The sequence below is a fragment of the Gouania willdenowi genome, chromosome 8 (assembly GCF_900634775.1).
Source record: "Gouania willdenowi chromosome 8, fGouWil2.1, whole genome shotgun sequence".
Classification (NCBI taxonomy): domain Eukaryota; kingdom Metazoa; phylum Chordata; class Actinopteri; order Blenniiformes; family Gobiesocidae; genus Gouania; species Gouania willdenowi.
Genome location: NC_041051.1, coordinates 1,770,494 through 1,790,648, shown reverse-complemented (window position 1 = coordinate 1,790,648; position 20,155 = coordinate 1,770,494). Strand labels below are relative to the sequence as shown.

The window sequence follows — 20,155 nt, the reverse complement described above, 5'->3', positions numbered from 1 at the left end:
GGGCGCTGTAGCCCTGAAACAAACTGCTGAGGAGAGGAACAACCATAGACATTTGTAATAAAGACTGGTTACACGTCCGCACTGGCAGCCATCTTGCCTCGGTCAGCTCGCCTACCCATAGCATTGTGTAGTAGTGTTGCATGCACTTTTTAAATAATCATAATTGATACCTGACACGATAATTTAAGAATAACCACATTAAAATAGTTATAAAAAGGTGTCCAAAAGAAACATTCAGTCATTTTGTAAACAAACATATTAGAAAAAGCCTTGTCAACAACAATCTTTCAACACTATTAAGTCAGCCCTGCTGTTCCTTTGTAACAGGACCTTATTGTACTCACTTCCACTAAGTAACTATTAACCTAAATACAGGTGCTGGTCATATAATTAGAATATCATGAAAAAGTTGATTTATTTCAGTAATTCCATTCAAAACGTAAAACTTGTATATTATATTCATTTATTACACATAGACTGATATATTTCAAATGTTTATTTCTTTTAATGTTGATGATTATAACTGACAACTGATGAAAATCCCAAATTCAGTATCTCAGAAAATTAGAATATTACTTAAGACCGATACAAAAAAGATTTCTAGAAATGTTTGTATGATCATGTACTCAATACTTAGTTGGTTTTACCTGAATTACTGCAGCAATGGGCGTGGCATGGAGTGGATCAGTCTGTGGTACTGCTCAGGTGTTATGAGAGCCCAGGTTGCTCTGATAGTGGCCTTCAGCTCTTCTGCATTGTTGGGTCTGGTGTCTCACATCTTCCTCTTCACAATACCTCATAGATGTTCTATGGGGTTAAGGTCAGGTACCATGGTCCTTAATCCAGGTACTGGTAGCTTTAGCAATGTGTGCAGATGCCAAGTCCTGTTGGAAAATGAAATGTGCATCTCCATAAAGTTGGTCAGCAGCAGGAAGCATGAAGTGCTCTAAAACTTCCTGGTAGACGTCTGCGTTAACCTTGGACCTAAGGAAACACAGTGGACCAACACCTGCACATGACATGGCACCCCAAACCATCACTGACCTCAAGCAACGTGGATTCTGTTCCTCTCCTCTCTTCCTCCAGACTCTGGGACCTTGATCTCCAAAGAACATGATGAATGTCCTTTCATCAGAGAACATCACTTTGGACCACTCAGCAGCAGTCCAGTCCTTTTTGTCTTTAGCCCAGACGAGACGCTTCTGACGCTGTCTCTAGTTCAGTGTCTTGACACCAGGAATGCTACAGCTGAAACCATGTCTTACATACGTCTGTACGTGGTGGTTCTTGAAGCTCTGACTCCAGCTACAGTCACTCTTTGTGAATCTCTTCCACATGTTTGAATGGGTTTAGTTTCACAATCCTCTGCAGGGGGCGTGGCTATCACTATTGTTTGTAGACTTTTTTTCTACCACATCTTTTCCTTCACCTCTCTATTAATGTGCTTGGACACAGAACTCTGTGAACATCCAGCCTCTTGAGCCATGACCTTTTGTGTCTTGTCCTCCTTGTTCAAGGTGTCAATGCGGCATGGGCAATACTAACTAAAGGTGGAGGGAGGGGCGCGACGACACACATTTTTGAAAATAACTCGTTATGGGGGGTAAAAAATGTAAGAGCAACATAAAGGGCCTCTTGTACTGAGTGACAAAATAAATAAATTAATAATAATAATCAGAATTTTATTTTTTGGGAGGATTGGGGAGGAGGCCCCCCCTGCAGGCCTGGGCCCGGGCAATTGCTCCCGTTGCTACCCCCGTAGAACCGGCCCTGGTGCAGATCTCTCACCTTCCCTAAGTTACCACAGTCTCCATCAGAGAGCTGCCCGAGTTAAGATGGCCGCCGATGATGACGTCAGAGACTCCGCTGTAAGACATGTCTATGAGGGAAACATCGTCACGTGAACGGATTGGTGAGAAGTTTGGCGGACTTTTGTCCTTTGAGCTGAATCACAAGCACCAGAACTAGTGTGTTCACAGTTCTACTGCAGCAGGACAGTGAGGTAAGTCCCACAATGAGACATTTACATTTGAAACACAATATTTAATATTTTTCTTGATATCTTTTAATTAGAGGTGCAATGTCCTGACGTGAAAACATAGTTTAACTTTTACCTGTGAAAAACGTGTTCATTTTACATTAACTGTTTTAACTACTTTGCTGTTTTCCTGCCTCAGTGTGAAAACCTGTACTTCAAAATAAAACCACGTTGGTTCAATGTGATTATAAAAGCATGACTGTCACATGGCTGCTGTTACCAGAAGTGGCAAAAGTACTGGTTTTCAGTACTCAAGTACAAATTTAGATACTTGATTAAAAAATAACTCTGGTAAAAGTAGAAGTATTGAAGTTGCTTCCTTACTTGAGTAAAAGTCAAAATCACATGCTACTAAATACACTTCAGTAAAAAAGGAAAGCAAATGTCCTTTCAAAAATAAGACAGGATTTTAAACCAGCAAATTCCACGTCTTTTTTTTTTTTTTTTTTAAGACTGTAGAAAACTGGTACATGGAAACAAGTTAAATCTGATGCCTTTGAATCAAACATCTGAAGAATTTAGCACTCATAATAAATACAATTTGTAAATAAAATGTGTCTAGAAAAAAAGTGCAAATGCTCAATAAAACCCAGAGTAATTTAACATTTTTAAGAAACTGGTACATGGAAATAAATGAAATATTAATTTTACCCATGGAGAATGTAGCACTCAATACAGATAACATTTGTAAATAAAATGTTTCAAGGTTCTCCAGCTTTGTGGTTGTTGGTTTTGCTTTTTTTTTTTTACATTGTGACGTCATCTTCAAAGGTCTTCAAAGTAACGAGCTCATTTTTAAAATGTAAGCAGTAGAAAATACAGATTTGTTTAAAAAAGTAAGTCGTAAAAATATAAAAAAGTATCAAGAAAAAAAAAGAAATCTACTTAAGTACAGTAAGGAATTTGTACTGTATTACTTGTCACCTCTGGCTGTCACACTAAAGAGTTGAGACAGGTTTCCATTATTTACTTATCTAACAATGCAGCAGCTTGTTTATTTGTGAGACTTGGGATGTTTCTGTAGGTCAGCAACCTCTCAGTCGATGGCTCCAAAGTCCTTTTACAGTTGTGTAACATTTGAAAAAACATTTAAATCCAGGAGTGACTCAATATCTCATGTATTTTCTTCACATTTATTTGTCTTCCTTTACATTTTTATTATTATGGTTGTTACTAGTAGTGCTATGGAAACCAGTTTGAGAGCATCCTGTTAGTGGCACCAGTTCATCTCAGGGCAAACAGAGAAACAATAATGCATTATAATAGGGCTGGGTGATATGCACCGAAACTCATATATCAATATTTTTTCTCAAAATGTTGATATATGATATAAATCTAGATAATTTTATTTCAAATGAAGTTTCACCAGAAAGACAATTTTGGGTTAAATTTGCTGATGAAAAATGCTACACAAGCGCATATATTAACAAACGGCCACACAAAATGTGTCACTTTTGGCTTTTTCACTTCTAAAGGACAGCACGTGTGAGTGAGTTCTGTAGTGTGGCTTGTTTAGTGGAAGGTCTGGGTTAGGGACGCACTCAGAAATCTATCTAACTGAGCTTTACATTCTGTTCTGAGAAATAGTGAAAGCAGCAACTTCTAAAACGACTATTTTAAAACAAAACTGGCAGCCATCTTGCCTCGGTCAGCTCGCCTACCCATAGCATTGTGTAGTAGTGTTGCATGCACTTTTTAAATAACCATAATTGATACTTGACACGATAATTTAAGAATAACCACATTAAAATAGTTATAAAAAGGTGTCCAAAAGAAACATTCAGTGATTTTGTAAACAAACATATTAGAAAAAGCCTTGTCAACAACAATCTTTCAACACTATTAAGTCAGCCCTGCTGTTCCTTTGTAACAGGACCTTATTGTACTCACTTCCACTAAGTAACTAACTATTAACCTAAATACAGGTGCTGGTCATATAATTAGAATATCATGAGTTAAATAAAAGTTGATTTATTTCAGTAATTCCATTCAAAACGTAAAACTTGTATATTATATTCATTCATTACACACAGACTGATATATTTCAAATGTTTATCTACCTATAAATGCAAGGTGTGTGTGGTTTCAAATACCCCGAGTGTGTGTATCTGTTATTTTGGAGTAATTTGGTCATTTCAAAATGTTTATTTAAATTTTATTTCACTTCTGGACGGGTGGCTGGGCACACCCTTTGAGATAGGGTGAGGAGCTCGGAGTAGAGCCACTGCTCCTTCACGTCGAAAGGAGCCAGCTGAGGTGGCGGAAGAAAATGGATGGATGGATCTTGACAACAATCAAAGCTGACGAGTAATACGTTACAAGTTACAGTGATGCATTATACAGTTTGATTGCCACAGGCAGGAATGATTTCCTGTTGCGTTCTGTAGAGCACCGTGGTAAAATCAGCCTGGTGCTGAAGGTGCTCCTGCGACTGACCAGCACATCATGGAGTGGGTGGGACTCATTTTTATGACCAAATATCATAAATCTAACTCATTTCTTACTATCTTTTAAAACTATAACTTGGCACCGAACTTAGTATTTCAGAGCTAACTCACCCTGTATGGTGAGTTTCTGTGCTGTACCAATACACAAACACTCACTTCACAGTTCACACTCATCAACTTTTATGGTGGCAATTAATTATTAAGGCATAACTTCATGTGGGTGTGAATCTGTGGTTGTTGTAATAAAGGATATCTTTTTGCCCTAGATTTCCACTCTGTGACCAGACAAACAACGATAATGTCCTCATTGACTAACGGCCACAGTGTGAGTAAAGAAACATGGGCCTCACACAACAAGATGATGGTAGAGCCTCTGGCCATCAATGATTCAGAGGTTTGTGTTTGAATGTATTTACTGATACAATAATGTTGCTTCCTTTTGTTTCTGTTGTAATTGTTCATAACTCAGAATGTCTTCTTCTCATTCAATGACTAACCTCAGTTGCCCTTTCTTTGTTTTGCATATTGTGTGTTTATGTACTGTGTGTAAGTGTGACATTTGAGCTGCTGGGAATACAATGTATCTCAAACTGGGAATGAGTTTCATCTCATTTTACGATGATTACAAAGATTACAACTTAATTTAGCAGACGCTTTCATCCAAAGCGACATCCGTCATTAGCAGTTAGGATTAAGGGAATTGCTCATCATCTCACAGTAATGATCTACTGTAGATTGGATTAGAACCAGTGACCCTCTGATTACTAGCCTACTTTCTTAACCGTTCCACCACCATAACTTGTCATCTTGCCACATCTTGGTTTTTTTTTTCATGTCTTTTCTTGGTAAGTTGCGTCTAGTCTTGGCAATTTGTGTCATGTCTTGGTAAGTCGCTCCGAGTCTTGGTTAGTTGTGCCGAGTGTTGGTAAGGTGTGCCCAGTCTTGGTCAGTCTCATCAAGTCTTGGTAAGGTGCGCAGAGTCTTGGTCAGTCTCATCAAGTCTTGGTTAGTCGTGCCGAGTCTTGGTAAGATGCGCCGAGTAATCGTGCCGACTCTTGATTAGTTGTGCCGGTGTCACGGTCTGGGTTCACATCGTACTGAGCACATCGTAGTGAGATTGTATATGCCCATATATCCCCACTACCGAAAAATGAATTTTTGCATAAAACAATTTATGAATTTTTTTTTTTTTTGTTTTCAAAGTGAACAGACACGTGTTTTATTTGTTTATTGGAATTTGTTAGGTTAGGGTTAGGTTAGGGTTATAATCTCAGTACGGAAGTAAACTCAGACTGTGACACAGAGTCTTGGTTTGTCGTGCCGAGTCTTGGTTTGTCGTGCCGAGTCTTTGTGAGTCGCGCCGAGTCTTTGTGAGTCGCGCCGAGTCTTTGTGAGTCGCGCCGAGTCTTGGTTTGTCGCGCCGAGTCTTGGTTTGTCGTGCCGAGTCTTTGTGAGTCGCGCCGAGTCTTTGTGAGTTGCGCCGAGTCTTTGTTTGTCGTGCCAAGTCTTTTTTTTTTTTATTTTTACTTGTCTGCACATGCTGTCAAAGGTCAACACTACAAGAAGTGCAATCATTATGAGACAGCAATGCATGTTTTGTTATTGCAATAAAATAAAATTAATTGTGACCATCACCAGCCCTCCCTAAGGAAGGGTAAGAAATCTTTTATTATAGGGAGAATATAAAATGGGAGAGCAGTGTTACACCTAGGTGGAAGGGGAGGGGAAAGGGAGCAGGGAGGAGAGACTCAAGGTCGGAAATAGGGTGGGGAAGAATAGATTATTTTACAGTGAGAGTGAGATGTGAAGTTGTAGAACATATTGTGCTTATTATGTTGTGTAATCAAGCCAGTATAGTGACAAGTGTGAAGCTTAGCTATAAAGTTGGTGGTTGTGGACAGGGGGAATGAGTGAGTGGTAGTACCTAAAGCAGGTATTTGGGATTGACGTGTCTAAAGTTAAGCCCAGTATGAGTTTTATCCCACATCCCAAGGCGTGCCAGTGCATCGTATACCAGTATATGTGCAAAAACCGCTAATGCAAACCCAGGAACTGCCCCGGGCCCGCAGATGCAGCCAGGCCAGCAAAAAGAGCGGGGGCCAGGGAGCACCCGGCCACCCCCCACGGCCGAGCAGCCCCCCAGACGCCCCCAAGATCCCAGGCCGAGAGGCAGCCACCGCCCTCCACACACACATCCGAGGAAGCCCCAAGCAGCCGAGACCCCAGCCCACGAACCGACCACAACCCAGCAAGACCGCACAGCCCCCCCCGGCGCAAGAGCGACCGGCAGCCGCCACCGCGGGAGAGAGGCACCCCAATGGCACACAACCAATGCGGAGCAGCAGCAGCCCCCAGCCAAAGGCGCAGAACCCACCTACCCGCCAGCCCGCAGATAGCAGGACAGACCTACCAAGCGGCCGATACCGCCATATTTTTCTCAATTGTCTACTTTTATTTATATTGAATGTTTGGGTTGGATTGTTATATGTCCTGAGCTTATCATTTTCGAAGAGGTCTTGGAGATCAATAATTCCGCTCTCTTCCCATGTTTTTAGATAGAGTGGTGTTTTTCTGTTTCTAAAGTCAGGGTTGTGCCAGATTGGAGACAGCATGCTAGTTTTTAATTGAACATTTGTAATGTCCAGGGCTTTCCACCACGCAGTCAGGGTGGAGGCAATCAGTGGGTTTTTAAAGCAGTTATGACGTTTGAGGGTCGTAGAGATAAAAGGGAGATCAGAGAGTTTAATATGTTTGCAGTCTAGCTGTTCTATTTCTAGCCAGGTGTTATGGTATTCTTTTGGTTTTACAGTAGCCATTCTGTTAAATATAAAATGTGGTTTGCTAGGTAATAATGCGTGAAATTAGGGGCTTCCAACACACCCTCGCTTTTATTTTTTTGAAGGGTTGAAAGGCTTATTTTGGGTTTTTTATTCCTAGCATAGAATTTTGTAATTGCAGAATCTAATCTTTTGAACCATTGCATTGGTGGTTTCAGTGGATCATAGAGAACAGATAGTTTATTTTAGGTAAGATTTTCATTTTAACTGAGGCTATTCTGCCAAGGAGTGAGATGGGGAGATTGTTCCATCTCCGCAGGTCTTCTGTGACTTGATCCAACAGTGGGTCTAGGTTCAGTTTAGTTATTTTTTAATTATATTTGTGGGGGAGGGGTATTGTGGGTTTTGGCTTGCCGGGTTCCATGAATTTTTTCGTTAAAGGAAGGATTGATGATTTTGACCAGTTAATGGAATAGTCTGATAATTAAGAGAAGCTGTTTATTAGTTGAAATACTTCTTCTAATGAGGATTGGGGTTCTTCCAAATAGATTAAAATATCATCCATATAAAGATACATTTTGTGTTCTGAGATGGATGAGTGGATTCCTTTAATAACAGAGTTCTGACGAACAGCTGCTGCGAGAGGTTCAACAAATATTGCAAAAAGCAAAGGTGAGAGTGGGCGACCTTGTCTGGTTACCCTCTGCAGTGTGAAGCTTTGGGATGTTATTTTGTTTGTGGTTACTGAGGCCTTAGGTTTAGAGTATAGGGTGGAGATCCATTGTATGAATGATTCTCCAAATCCAAAATTTGCCAAGGACAGCAAGGAGGAATGACCAGTTGACTCTATCGAATGCTTTTTCTGCGTCGAGTGACAAGATTATTGTTTTCTTTTTAGAGTTCTGCGCCATGTTGATCAAATTAAACAGCCTTCTAACATTGTCTGTATAGTGTCTGTTAATAAATCCTGTCTGGTCTTGGTATATAATTGACTGTACGACTTTCTCTAACCTGGAAGTGAGTGCTTTGGAAATAATTTTTATGTCTGTGTTAATAAGTGAGATGGGACGGTAACTTGAGGGTAACATGGGGTTTTTGTCTGGTTTAAGTAATAATTTAATGTTTGCTGTATTCATGTGGCCTCCTACATAACCTTTATTTTTAATCTCTGTTACTACTCTGAAAAAGAGCAGAGCCAGCATTGACCAGAAGTGTTTTAGGAATTCAGCAGGGAACCCATCTGGACCTGGTGCTTTGCCTGTTGACATGCTATCTAAAGCATTTTGTAGTTCTTGTAAGGTTAATGGTGAGTCTAAGGTGGTTTTCTGATCTATGGTGAGCTGTTGTAGGTTTAAGTTATTGAGGAAGGTTTTAATATATTCAGGGTCAGGGTTTAAGTTTGATGAGTATAGGTTTTGATAATAATCATGAAAAACCTTATTAATGTCCTGAGGTAAGTTTAAAGTTTGACCTGAATTATCAGAAATTGCCGCTATGAAATAGTTCTCTTTGTTGTGTTTAAGCTGATTTGCTAAATATTTGCCTGATTTATTATTGTAGTCAAAGTTTTTGTACCGTAATTGCTGTAAAATAAAATCCGTTTTTTTTTCGATAAAATGATGTCCAGATTAATTTTTGTATTTTGGAGTTTTTTCCATAAAAGTTCAGACGGGTTAGCTGCGTATTCTTCCGTAAGTTTCTTAATTTTTTCTTCAATGGTTTTTTCTGCTATCTGTTCCTGTTTTTTCTTATAAGAAGAGTATGATATAATCTTCCCTCTGATGACAGCCTTGCCGGTTTCCCAGAGTAAGGACGGTGACACTTCCAGAGAATCGTTTGTTAATAGAAAGTCCTCCCATTCTTTTCTTATCATTTTACCAAATTCACTGTCATTAAGTAATGAAGTATTAAAGCGCCACAGAGAGGATAATTTCTGATTAGAGTCACACTTCAGGGTGAGGGATGTGGGGCATGATCGCTAATGATTATAGGATGTATTTTAGAGGAAATCTTATGTGCGATGGAATTATTTGAGAGAAAAAAGTCAATTCTGGAGAAGGATTTATGCACAGGGGAGAAGAAGGTGTATTCTTTTTTAATTGGGTTATTCAGTCTCCATATGTCTCCTATTCCAAGATCATCCATGTAATTCATTAATACTTTAGCAGATCGAGACAGTTTTGTATTTGGGCACTTACTGGATCTGTCTAATGATGTGTTGAGTGTCAGATTGAAGTCACCTCCGATGATTACAGATGAATCTGCAGAAAGGTCTGATAGCTCCGAAAAAACTCTATGGAAGAATTCAGGGTCGTCATCATTGGAGGCATTATTTCATTATTTATAAATGTTTCATTATTGTGAAACATTTATTATAGATTACCACTTTGATAATAGTATATCTACCCTCTGGGTCTATGGTGGAGTTGATTATGTTAAAGAGTAACCTTTTGTTGAAAAGAACCGAGACTCCTCTTTGCCTGGAATTGAAACACAAATTACATATCTTGTTAAAATTTGAGTCTGTCAGAGGTTTTTCTTCTGATTTAAGTAAGTGAGTTTCTTGAAAGAAAACAATATCTGCATTTAATCTAGATACATAATCAAATATCTTAATCTTTTTAGCCTGCGAGCGAGTGCCGAGTCTTTGTTAGTCGTGCCAAGTCTTGGCAAGGTTTGTCAAGTCTTGGTAAATCGCGCCGAGTCTTATGTTGAGTCTTGTCTCGCTTTATCTTGTCTTACCATTGTTTTACGCAGTGTTTGTGTTTCAGGTGTACTCCATCATTAAGAAAGAGAAGCACAGGCAGACGTACGGTCTGGAGCTGATCGCCTCTGAGAACTTTGCCAGCAGAGCAGTTCTGGAGGCTTTGGGTTCCTGTATGAACAACAAATACTCAGAGGGTTATCCTGGCCAGAGGTACAGTTTATTCAAACTATCTGCCTTCTGCACCCAGGACTCGGTGAGTCCAGCTGTGCATATCTAACCCTGCTGGTGTGTGTTCAGGTACTATGGCGGTACAGAACACGTAGATGAGCTGGAGAGACTCTGTCAGAAAAGAGCGCTCGTGGCTTATTGTTTGGACCCAGAGAAATGGGGGGTCAATGTGCAGCCTTACTCAGGTACCAAACACAGCTCCGCCCAGTCACTGTTGGAGTAGATTTACCACAACTTTCTCTTCCTAATATTCAGACCTTTTACTTTCCAGGTTCCCCGGCTAACTTTGCCATCTACACAGCCATCGTGGAGCCTCATGGGAGGATAATGGGACTGGACCTTCCCGATGGAGGTCACCTGACGCACGGTTTTATGACTGAGAAGAAGAAAATCTCAGCAACTTCCATCTTCTTTGAGTCGATGCCTTATAAGGTACAAAAGAGTCATGTGGAGTAAATGAGGCGAGGGTTTGTTTCTATTAGGGATGGGCGATATTGGCAAAAAAAAATTATCCCAATAATTTCTGGTATTTATCACGGTAACGATAAATAAAAACTATAAATAAAAAATAATAATAAAAAATTTCACAATTTAGTATAAACAATTCTTTACAAACACAAATAAATGTGAATACATCAACATTAGACACATTATAAAAGGCTACAATAACTGCTGACTCACTGAGTTCATGAGCTGATATTTCATGGAATATATTTATGCAAGTGGGTCTATTAGAGTTATTTTATGTAATTCATTTATTTTCTCATTTGAAATAAATTTATTTTCTAAAAAAGCACATGAAAAGCAAAAATAACTCCATTAGTATTTTTACTGCTGATGAATCTAGTTTATATTTAATGAGTTACATAAAGTTATGATAAAATAAGTGGTGCCGGTGGCGATGCACATCAATCAATCAATCAATCTTTATTTGTATAGCACCAAATCATAACCAATGGTATCTCAAGACACTTTACAGTAGAGCAGTCTTAAGGACGGACTCTTCATTTTATGGATACACACATATGCATATATACGTAAATACACATACATATGTATCCCACACCCAACATGAATTCATCATGGCGGCAAGGAAAACCTTCTGTTAAGCAGCAGGAACCTTGTGTGGATCCCATTCCTATGATGAACAGCCATCCACGTTATGCTGTGTTGGGTGTGTGCAGAGAAAAGGGTGGAGACAGAGCCGCTGAGTCTCTGTAACTCCACACTGAGGATCCCACGGACCTGCAAGACAAAAGCCAGAAGGAGAACAGGAGCAAACACACAAGGGAAGAAGCAGACATAGAGGGAGTGTTAGAGAGAGGAATGGGACCCTCTCCGGTCCCTCTCTAACCATCAGAGCTTCCGTAAACAACGTTCTGCTCCAGAGAATAATAAGTTGACAACAAATGGGCAGTTTTGTCCCGTGGAACACATTTTTTTCGGGGCATTCTTTGCTAAACTGAGGGACAAATGGTGCTCGCTAATTTCCGACATGGGAATTTATCGTTTATATAATGGGATGACAAATTCTTACCGGTGAGAATTTTTTTGACGATAAATCATAAACGATTAAATATCGCACATTCCTCGTTTCTATTGATATTTTCTGGGCTAGTGAATGCACCGCTGTATTGGACTCTTTCTAATAATTTAGCAATTTTCCAAGAAAAATCCACGCAATAGCCACACCGTGACATAGGCCATAATCCTACTGGCTGATGAGGGTGCCTTTCAAACTAAGCTTTACATCATCAGGATCTCTTTTAACATGAATAAACAAAACAAGCGTGCGCGCACACAGACAAAGCTGCACCCGCTTTCAGAGCCAGTAGACTGGGGAAGAAATCCAGCGCTGAGCCTGTTTGTTCCAACCAAGAGACATTTTTGTCGTTCGCTCATAGGTTTTTACCTTTGTGCACAAATGCGAGTGAAATAAAGCTGTGTCACGTAAAGCAAACAACTCTTCGGTGTAAATGGGATGATAAAACAATGCAATGGGAACATCTATAGAAAATTGAATCGCGACAATGACGTCATTGATTGCGATTAATTGCATGAAATGCTAAATATCGGCCGATCCGATATGGCCTGTCAGATCGGGCATGTAGGCGGACTGCTGTACTCTTGTTAACAAAGGTTTCTGTGGAATTTCCTTGTATTCTGATCAGTTTTAACGAGCAAGTTTCCATCCCCACATAAAATCACACCCTCATATCAGTTCTTTTACAGCTTTTTATGGTCACTTCTGAATGGATCCAGACTGATACAGCGCTCCCTCCGCTCCCCGTGCTCAGTGCCTCAGCAGAGATCACATTGTTACGGACACGATCGCTTCTGAACAAACGTAACGTGGTTATTTGGCAGCAACTTTATGCTGTTGATTTCTCTCTATCATTAACCAGCAGATTTTAACTTTATCCTGAGTGTTTCGTGTGTGCGTGCGTGCGTGCGTGTGTGTGCAGTGATTTAACAACTTTATGCCTTTTATGTCTAACTACTATTAAAAATTGGCTGGGATATCTTACATTTTAAACCTTATTGTAATGTTTCTTTGCTTTTTCCATCGTGAATGCATACGAGCCAGCACTGCTCCCCAAACTTCAGTTTACCAGTATTTTATTTGTATTTAATTAAACAATCTGCAATCTTATTTTATATACGAGAGCTTTACCTTTCCCGACAATATCTGAAGCTGGTGTCTGAACGTTCAGTTTACCGTGATGTTCAGTGGCTGTTACTGGGGGTTTCCACTGGATACGTCTCCGCTGCGCCACGGCACCAATTCGGTATTTCCCCACCGGTTGCGTTTTGAGAGCACCGGTTGGACGACTGTGACGTCACGAGACAGAGCAGTTCTCACGATATTTATCTAATCGTCATGTCATAGCCACATTTTTTATCAACAGCCAACAGAGAAGAGATAAAACTGCAGTAAAACATGAACTAAATCAAAGTTGCTGCAGTTTACAGTGAGTTACAGTATGAGAGGAATCAATATAGTGAATGTGATTTTGTTTTTACACATTATGATGTTTTGATGATGTAGTTACTTGAAATATAATCTGAAGTGTTTTATTTTGAAAAGTAACCGGATATTTTATTGTGGAATACGTGCTTAATTTCCTGTTTAGCTTCATTTGCTCTGTGCTGATTGATGCGTCGTGCTCCGGTGTCCGTCAGAAATAGAAGCCCTGCATATATATCTGGTGGAGGATTAACACATAGACTAAAGTTGAAACCTATCAGCTCTGGTGACGCGATGGTGATGTAACGCAGCGGAGCCGCATCCAGTTGAAATTGGGGGTTTCAGTTCATTCATTCCGCTGTAGGAGTGACTGTCAGTACGCAGTTCTGACACCTGCTCTCACTGGAAAGTGGACATGTGTGCGACTGACTGAAAAATCCACACATAGAGCGCATCGTCACGTTAGCCGCACCTTCAAAGGAAAAAAGTGTCCTATATGCTGCAAAATACTTTTACTTTAATACTTAGGATAATGATACATTTGTGCTGTTTCACAGTTTTTTTATTACGCTCTAAGCTTTGAATGTATCAACTTAAAATATAAAACATCACTTGCTTTCTCTCCGTTTCTGTTTACAGGTGAATTCAGAGACCGGCTACATCGATTATGACAGGCTGCAAGAAAATGCTCGACTGTTTCACCCTAAACTCATCATTGCAGGTACACGAGTGCACAGTTCAGGACTCTTCATAATCCTGAAGAGTCTGTAATGATCACATTCTGGGTTTCTCAGGTAAAAACAACTTTCTCGGCTCTGTATCTCTCTAGGAACAAGCTGTTACTCCCGCAACCTTGACTACGCCCGATTGAAGCAGATCGCCACTGAGAATGGAGCCTATCTGATGGGGGACATGGCTCATATCAGTGGATTGGTGGCTGCTGGCGTGGTGCCCTCACCCTTTGAACATTGTGACATTGTTTCCACGACGACACACAAGACGCTGCGTGGCTGCCGTGCTGGACTCATCTTCTATAGGAAAGGTAGAAAAACAAACAAATAAACGAACCCTGTTAACGTCAGTGTTGTTTTTTCCACTTTGCTTCATTTATTTGTTTTTCTACTCGTCCTTTACTTGTATCTTGTGCAACAGGCGTGCGCAGTGTGGATGCCAAAGGAAAAGAGACTCTGTACAACTTGGAGTCTCCTATCAATCAGGCTGTGTTTCCTGGACTTCAGGGAGGACCACATAACCATGCCATCGCAGGTTCAACCTCTCACCTGCTCAGTTTAATCGGAACAACTACGACTCACTGGGGTTGTCTTTTCATTCTGCAGGCGTTGCTGTTGCTCTCAAACAAGCCATGATGTCTGAGTTCAAGGCCTACCAGGAGCAGGTTCTCGCCAACTGCAAAGCCCTGTCCAACACGCTCATAGACCACGGATACAAGATTGTAACCGGTGTGTAGACGGTCAAGCATTTTATGTTGTGTTAAGATTAAAGCGTGCACATCAGAGGGAAACATCCAAATAATCCTGCTTTTCCAAAAAGTAGCTTTGTCTTTTATTGGAATACTGTCAAGTCTGTTTGGGTTTGTTTCACCACTGCCCAACTTCATAGGCCAGAGAGGGAGACCTAGGACGCTGAGAACAACTCAATGCATGTTTGACAGTTAATTTGATCTATTCGTTGTTTAAGCAGGTTGTTAACCTGGATAAAGGAAGGGAAAGTTAAAATCAAAGTATATTCAACAATTTTCTCATGCTAGGGATTCTATTCTGTATTTAAGATAAAGAAATGTTTACCAGCACTTTTATTTTTAGTTAACTTGATACCTTTTCCTGTTTTAAACTAAATTATTGTGTTATATTAAACAGTATATACTCAAATGATACTGGCCTAATAAACCAATACACAATATACTGAAAATCTAACCTAAAATTTACTCAATTTATAAATCCTTAGTTTTTTAATTTATTTTTACTTGAACATATTTGTATTCTCAATTACATTTTTTGCAAATTTGTATTCATTTACTCATTTATTTATTAAATTGTAAACACATATTTTTACTATGTTTTACCTTTGTTTAAATTTGTAACTTATGACATGATTTGGAACTTTTTCTCTTTAACTAAACTTAATTTGAATCATTTTTACTTTAGTTATTTAACCAAATAGTTCCTTTCCTCACTTAAACATGGCTCAAATCAGTTTATACATAAAAAATGTTGGCGTTTTACTGATCGGACCATACCATCTGCTGCACAGTTGGCACATCGCACATGCCCGCGTGTCAAACTTGTGCTTTCGTCCGAACATTTTCTCCATAACAGACAATAGCAGCGATTAACATAGCAGTGGCATCTCTGGTGTTAGCTGGATGGTTCTGTTCGCACTGTGCAATTTCCTTCTGAGTTCACTTTCTCTGGCAATTAAACAGCATTTCCAGCTGATCCAAACGGGAGCTGATGGTGCACCGCCCTTTAAAAGGCCCTGCCCCACGTAACTAGACAATCCAGCATGAGAAAATCATTTACTTTAAATGATGAGAAGAAAAGGTGGAAATTAGAAAATAAATATTTGTAATTCTTCATTAGATGGTTTGGACTTCACAAATACCATATTTGATATTAATATTATTAGGGTGCACAGATAAGCAATACTTTTCCACTTCTAAAACTAATAATCTATCATAACGTGTTTTAATGTTTCCCTGATTTCACAGTTAAAATCAAATCAGTCCTAAAATTGTGTTTGTATCTGTTTTTAAGAAATGAGACTGAGAAGAGATCATCTATGAACAAAACCATGAATTGCCCAATCAAGCACCTCCACTCACACAGAACTGCGGTTGGATTAGGTTTTGGTATCCAGAAGATGATTTGAGAATAAATTTGGAAGAAAAAGGATATATTTAGTTTGCATAAGATACTAAAAGTTTCCTGGAAATTGCCTGATTATAGATACATTATACATGTATAACATTATGGAAAATTAAGATTCAAAGATTCCACCAAAGCGTTGTGATGCTCTTAATAAGTAGATTATGAAGGGAAGTTTCTTTGAACTCTGGATCTGCCACAAAAGTTCTTAATAATTCCTCCAGTAGATGTCAACAAAGCCACAGTTATATTTTTATGCAAGTTTGTTTTTGCAGAACAAAACCACAAATGATTCCAATTTGCCTTTTTTTTTGGCTCACTAGGGAGCAATTTTTAAGTGTCTAAGTATGGATTCATTTGCACAAAATCTGGACCCCCAGATTTGGAACCAAATGCAGGGCTCTAATGCATACCTGTCAAGTATCTCGTTTTGGCCGGGAAACCCGTATTTTACCCCTCTTTCCCGCCATTGTCCCGTATTAGTATTTTCCTGCAAATATCCTGTATTTTAATGTAATAATAATTAAAAGATACCTTACTAAACTAAATGTTGTCACGAGCCTCGCGAGAACTTCCACCTGAAATGGTCTGAGTGGAAGTTCTTGTAAGATTAGATTAGATTAGATTAGATTAGATTAGATTAGATTAGATTAGTGCTGACATCAGCAACAAACCCAGAAACAACAGAACAGAGATGATGAATGAAGACGTTCTGGTGAAAAAAAACAAAGAACTGGTGTAAATATGTTGTAAAATATAACATAGAGTTTATCTTCATAAAGACCATCAGGATGTGACACAGTTACACGTTCTGTTAGATTAATAACTGATATTTTAACGTCTACCACAGCAGAAGGAACCACGTAAGTCACCATGAAAAATCATCCAATCACAAGCTCCACAAATATACACTGTTTATAAAGTGTTAAATAATGTAAAGTCTGTAATAAATGTGTTTAATAAATCATTAGTGAATATCAGAGAACCATATGAGTGAGTATGAGAAATTATAATAAAATATATAATAAAATAAAATGTTAATGTTTAACTTAAAGACAAACAACGTGAAATTAACAGTAAATATACAACATGTTGACTTGTATATAAACTGTAAGTATATTAAATAAACACATGATTCATATACACATTTATGTTTTTATTTCGGCTGTTTTATAACTTATGAATTAGGGCTGGGCGATATGTCGAGATTCAAGATATATTGAGTTTTCTATTTTGGGGATATAGAAAACTATAATATTTCATATATCATATGAAACAAAATACTAGTTTTATGAGTCACTGCTTTTACTTCTCAGAACAACATGTAAAGCTTAGATGATTAATAAGTGTCACATATTGATCAGCTGTTTGTTAATAAATGTCCATGTGTAACATTTAGCATCAGCAAATTTAACCCAGAATTGTTTTTCTTTTCAGACTTTATTTAATAAAATTATCTAGATTTATATCATAAATCACTATTTTGATAAAATATATTGAGATATGAGTTTTGGTTCATATCACCAGCCCTAGTAGGAATGTTCACAGTATTTTAATGTTAATAAAGGTTAACCTACCAGATTATAATCACATTATTGTATTTAATAAGTGGTTGATAAGTAGGTATTTTAGATTTATTGTACATCTATATTAAAATATAAGGGATACTGGAGCTTGGTTGGGGGGTGGGACGGCTGGTAGTGGGCGCCAGAAAATTTCCCTTATTTTCAAATCCAAAACTTGACAGTTATGATCTAATGTAGAGAATCAATCTTATAAGTTTTTCAGCAACATTCTTCCCTCTTCATGCTCCCCTTTGGAGGCGTGCACTTTAACACATGGAGGATTTTATTGCATTTTTTTAATTTATTTTTTTTACTGTGAACTGCTTTGGTTACCTTATGGGTTATAAAACACCTCATAAATTAATATTTAACTTTAAAGATTGGGAGATTTACTCTGTGACCTCATCTCCAGGGGGTTCTGACAACCACTTGATCCTACTGGACCTGCGCAGCAAAGGAACTGATGGAGGACGAGCTGAAAAGGTCCTTGAAGCGTGCGCCATTGCCTGTAATAAAAACACCTGTCCAGGTAGTGTGTGCGTGTGCGTCGGTGATGTGCAGTAGTCACTGCAGCTTGTGACTCTTACTGAACCTGATCTGCATCCTCCATACAGGAGATAAGAGTGCTCTACGTCCCAGTGGCCTGAGGTTCGGCTCTCCAGCTCTGACCTCCAGAGGTTTTGTGCAGGAGGACTTCAAGAAGGTGGCAGAGTTCATACACAAAGGTACTGGTGCAGAGAAGATGAATGAATAGATTAAAAATGGCCACGTTTACATTTATTCATGTATTTATTGGTTTATTTAACAGGGACAGTGTACATTCATATCCAGATAGGAAATGTACCAGATTTAGCCAGAAGGCTATTTTTCATCTGTCGTCCATTGACAGAATGTTCAAATGTCATCCTAAAAGAATACAAATTACAGTAAATATACAGTGAAAAATGTAGCTACATAATAACATATCACACTTCCATATTACATATTGTTAAAAAAAATAAAAATAAAAAAGAAACAGTATTTGATAAGAGACCATCATCAGGTATTAAAAAACAAGTTCATAAAATAAAACATTAAAGTCAGTGGAGGCACAGGCTAGTGTTGGCATGACTGATGTGAGATGAGCCAGTGTTTGAGGTGTGATTTAAACAGACTGTATGTGGTTTGATTTCATGGGAGCTTTAACTCAGAATAAAAGTTAAATCCTCTTTAAACTGACCATGTAAACACATAATTCCGAATGCAAATGTGATTTCGAATTAGACTTAATCTGAATTAGGCTTATTCCAATTTGAATTCTGAATTAAATAATTCCTCTATTTTGTAAATGTTTAATTCCCTTTTAAGTTAATGATCGGCCAGTCGCGATGACGTGCTGATGACTAGAGCTGAGATTATTTATTTAACTCATTCAGTTCCAGCCATTCTCAGATTTTCTACCCCCCTCAGTACCAGCCGTTTTTGAGCATTTTGACTGATTTTAAAGACCCACAGAATATTTTCTACTATGACTATCTGAAATCTGAAAGATTGAAGCCTCTACTTTCATCAAAAAAAAAAATAATTTGTTTCTGGCTTGTTCCGTTCTTTTGTAATCAGCCGTTGAATAGAGCAAGTTTTACACAAATCTTCAGTTTCAGAGCAAAACGCTGAGAAAAAAGCCTTTTTGTAAAAAAAACCCTGTCAGTGACTTTAAAGCTATTTTTTTGTGCTTTAGTGACAACTCTAACATCTGAACATTGTTTCCTTATATAAAACATTAAAAAATGCTTAGACGGGTCTTTTGATGGCAAAATTATTATTATTTATCTATCTGGGTCAGAGTTGAATGTATTTCTTACTGTATTTTGGCGTTCCTCCAACTTTCTCTACTGTCAGTCTGCACACGTAACTTCCTCCCCGACATACAGTGTCACTGCGTTCCCCGTTTTTTCATGGTTTTATGTCACCATCGCCACATTATCCATGAGTTTCACACATGCTCTGGTTGAGTGTGCGCTGCTGGGAACGTTAACTCTGTACGTAGCGCCATTTTCTGTCTTATAAACGCCTTTCCTTTCTCACTCTGAGCTCTGCTGAGCATGCATGATCTCACATCCAAAGGTACGCTGCTTCCTCCTACATGTCACCTATTATTTTGCTATCTGGCTCACAGACTGGGGGTATTTTTCAGCTTTAATTCAGATTTAAAAAACATCATGTAACCGTGGCTCCTGAGGGCGTAAAGAGACATCAATGTTTATCATTTTGCTGCAGGAATTGAGCTGACTCTTGAGGTGCAGAGCAGCCTGGAACCCAAAGCCCCTCTGAAGGAGTTCATCCTGGCTCTGGGACAGAAGGAGAAGTTCCAGCAGCGGGTGCAGGAGATCAGGGCTGAGGTGGAGGAGTTTGCAGGTCACTTCATTATGCCTGGTCTGCCTGATCTGTAGCTCAGATCATAGTGGTTAGGACACATGAAGCTGGTGGACTGATCCAAATCATCTGAGCATCTTGAGATGACTTTAGGGGATTTTTCATACTGAGAGGGCTTCTTAAATCTG

The 20,155-nt window shown here is 38.9% G+C and overlaps 1 protein-coding gene across 1 annotated transcript; it reads left to right on the top strand.

Annotated features, from left to right (window-relative positions):
- Positions 1-1,870: 1,870 nt before the first annotated feature.
- On the top strand, positions 1,871-20,104 carry shmt1 (serine hydroxymethyltransferase 1 (soluble)). The gene is made up of 12 exons (XM_028455928.1): positions 1,871-2,002; positions 4,752-4,879; positions 10,034-10,179; positions 10,267-10,382; positions 10,469-10,629; positions 13,805-13,886; positions 13,995-14,207; positions 14,318-14,431; positions 14,503-14,625; positions 18,028-18,144; positions 18,230-18,340; positions 19,872-20,104. The coding sequence occupies exons 2-12, from the start codon at positions 4,784-4,786 to the stop codon at positions 20,042-20,044; spliced, it is 1,452 nt and encodes a 483-aa protein (XP_028311729.1). The 5' UTR covers positions 1,871-2,002; positions 4,752-4,783; the 3' UTR covers positions 20,045-20,104.
- The last annotated feature ends 51 nt before the right edge of the window (positions 20,105-20,155 follow it).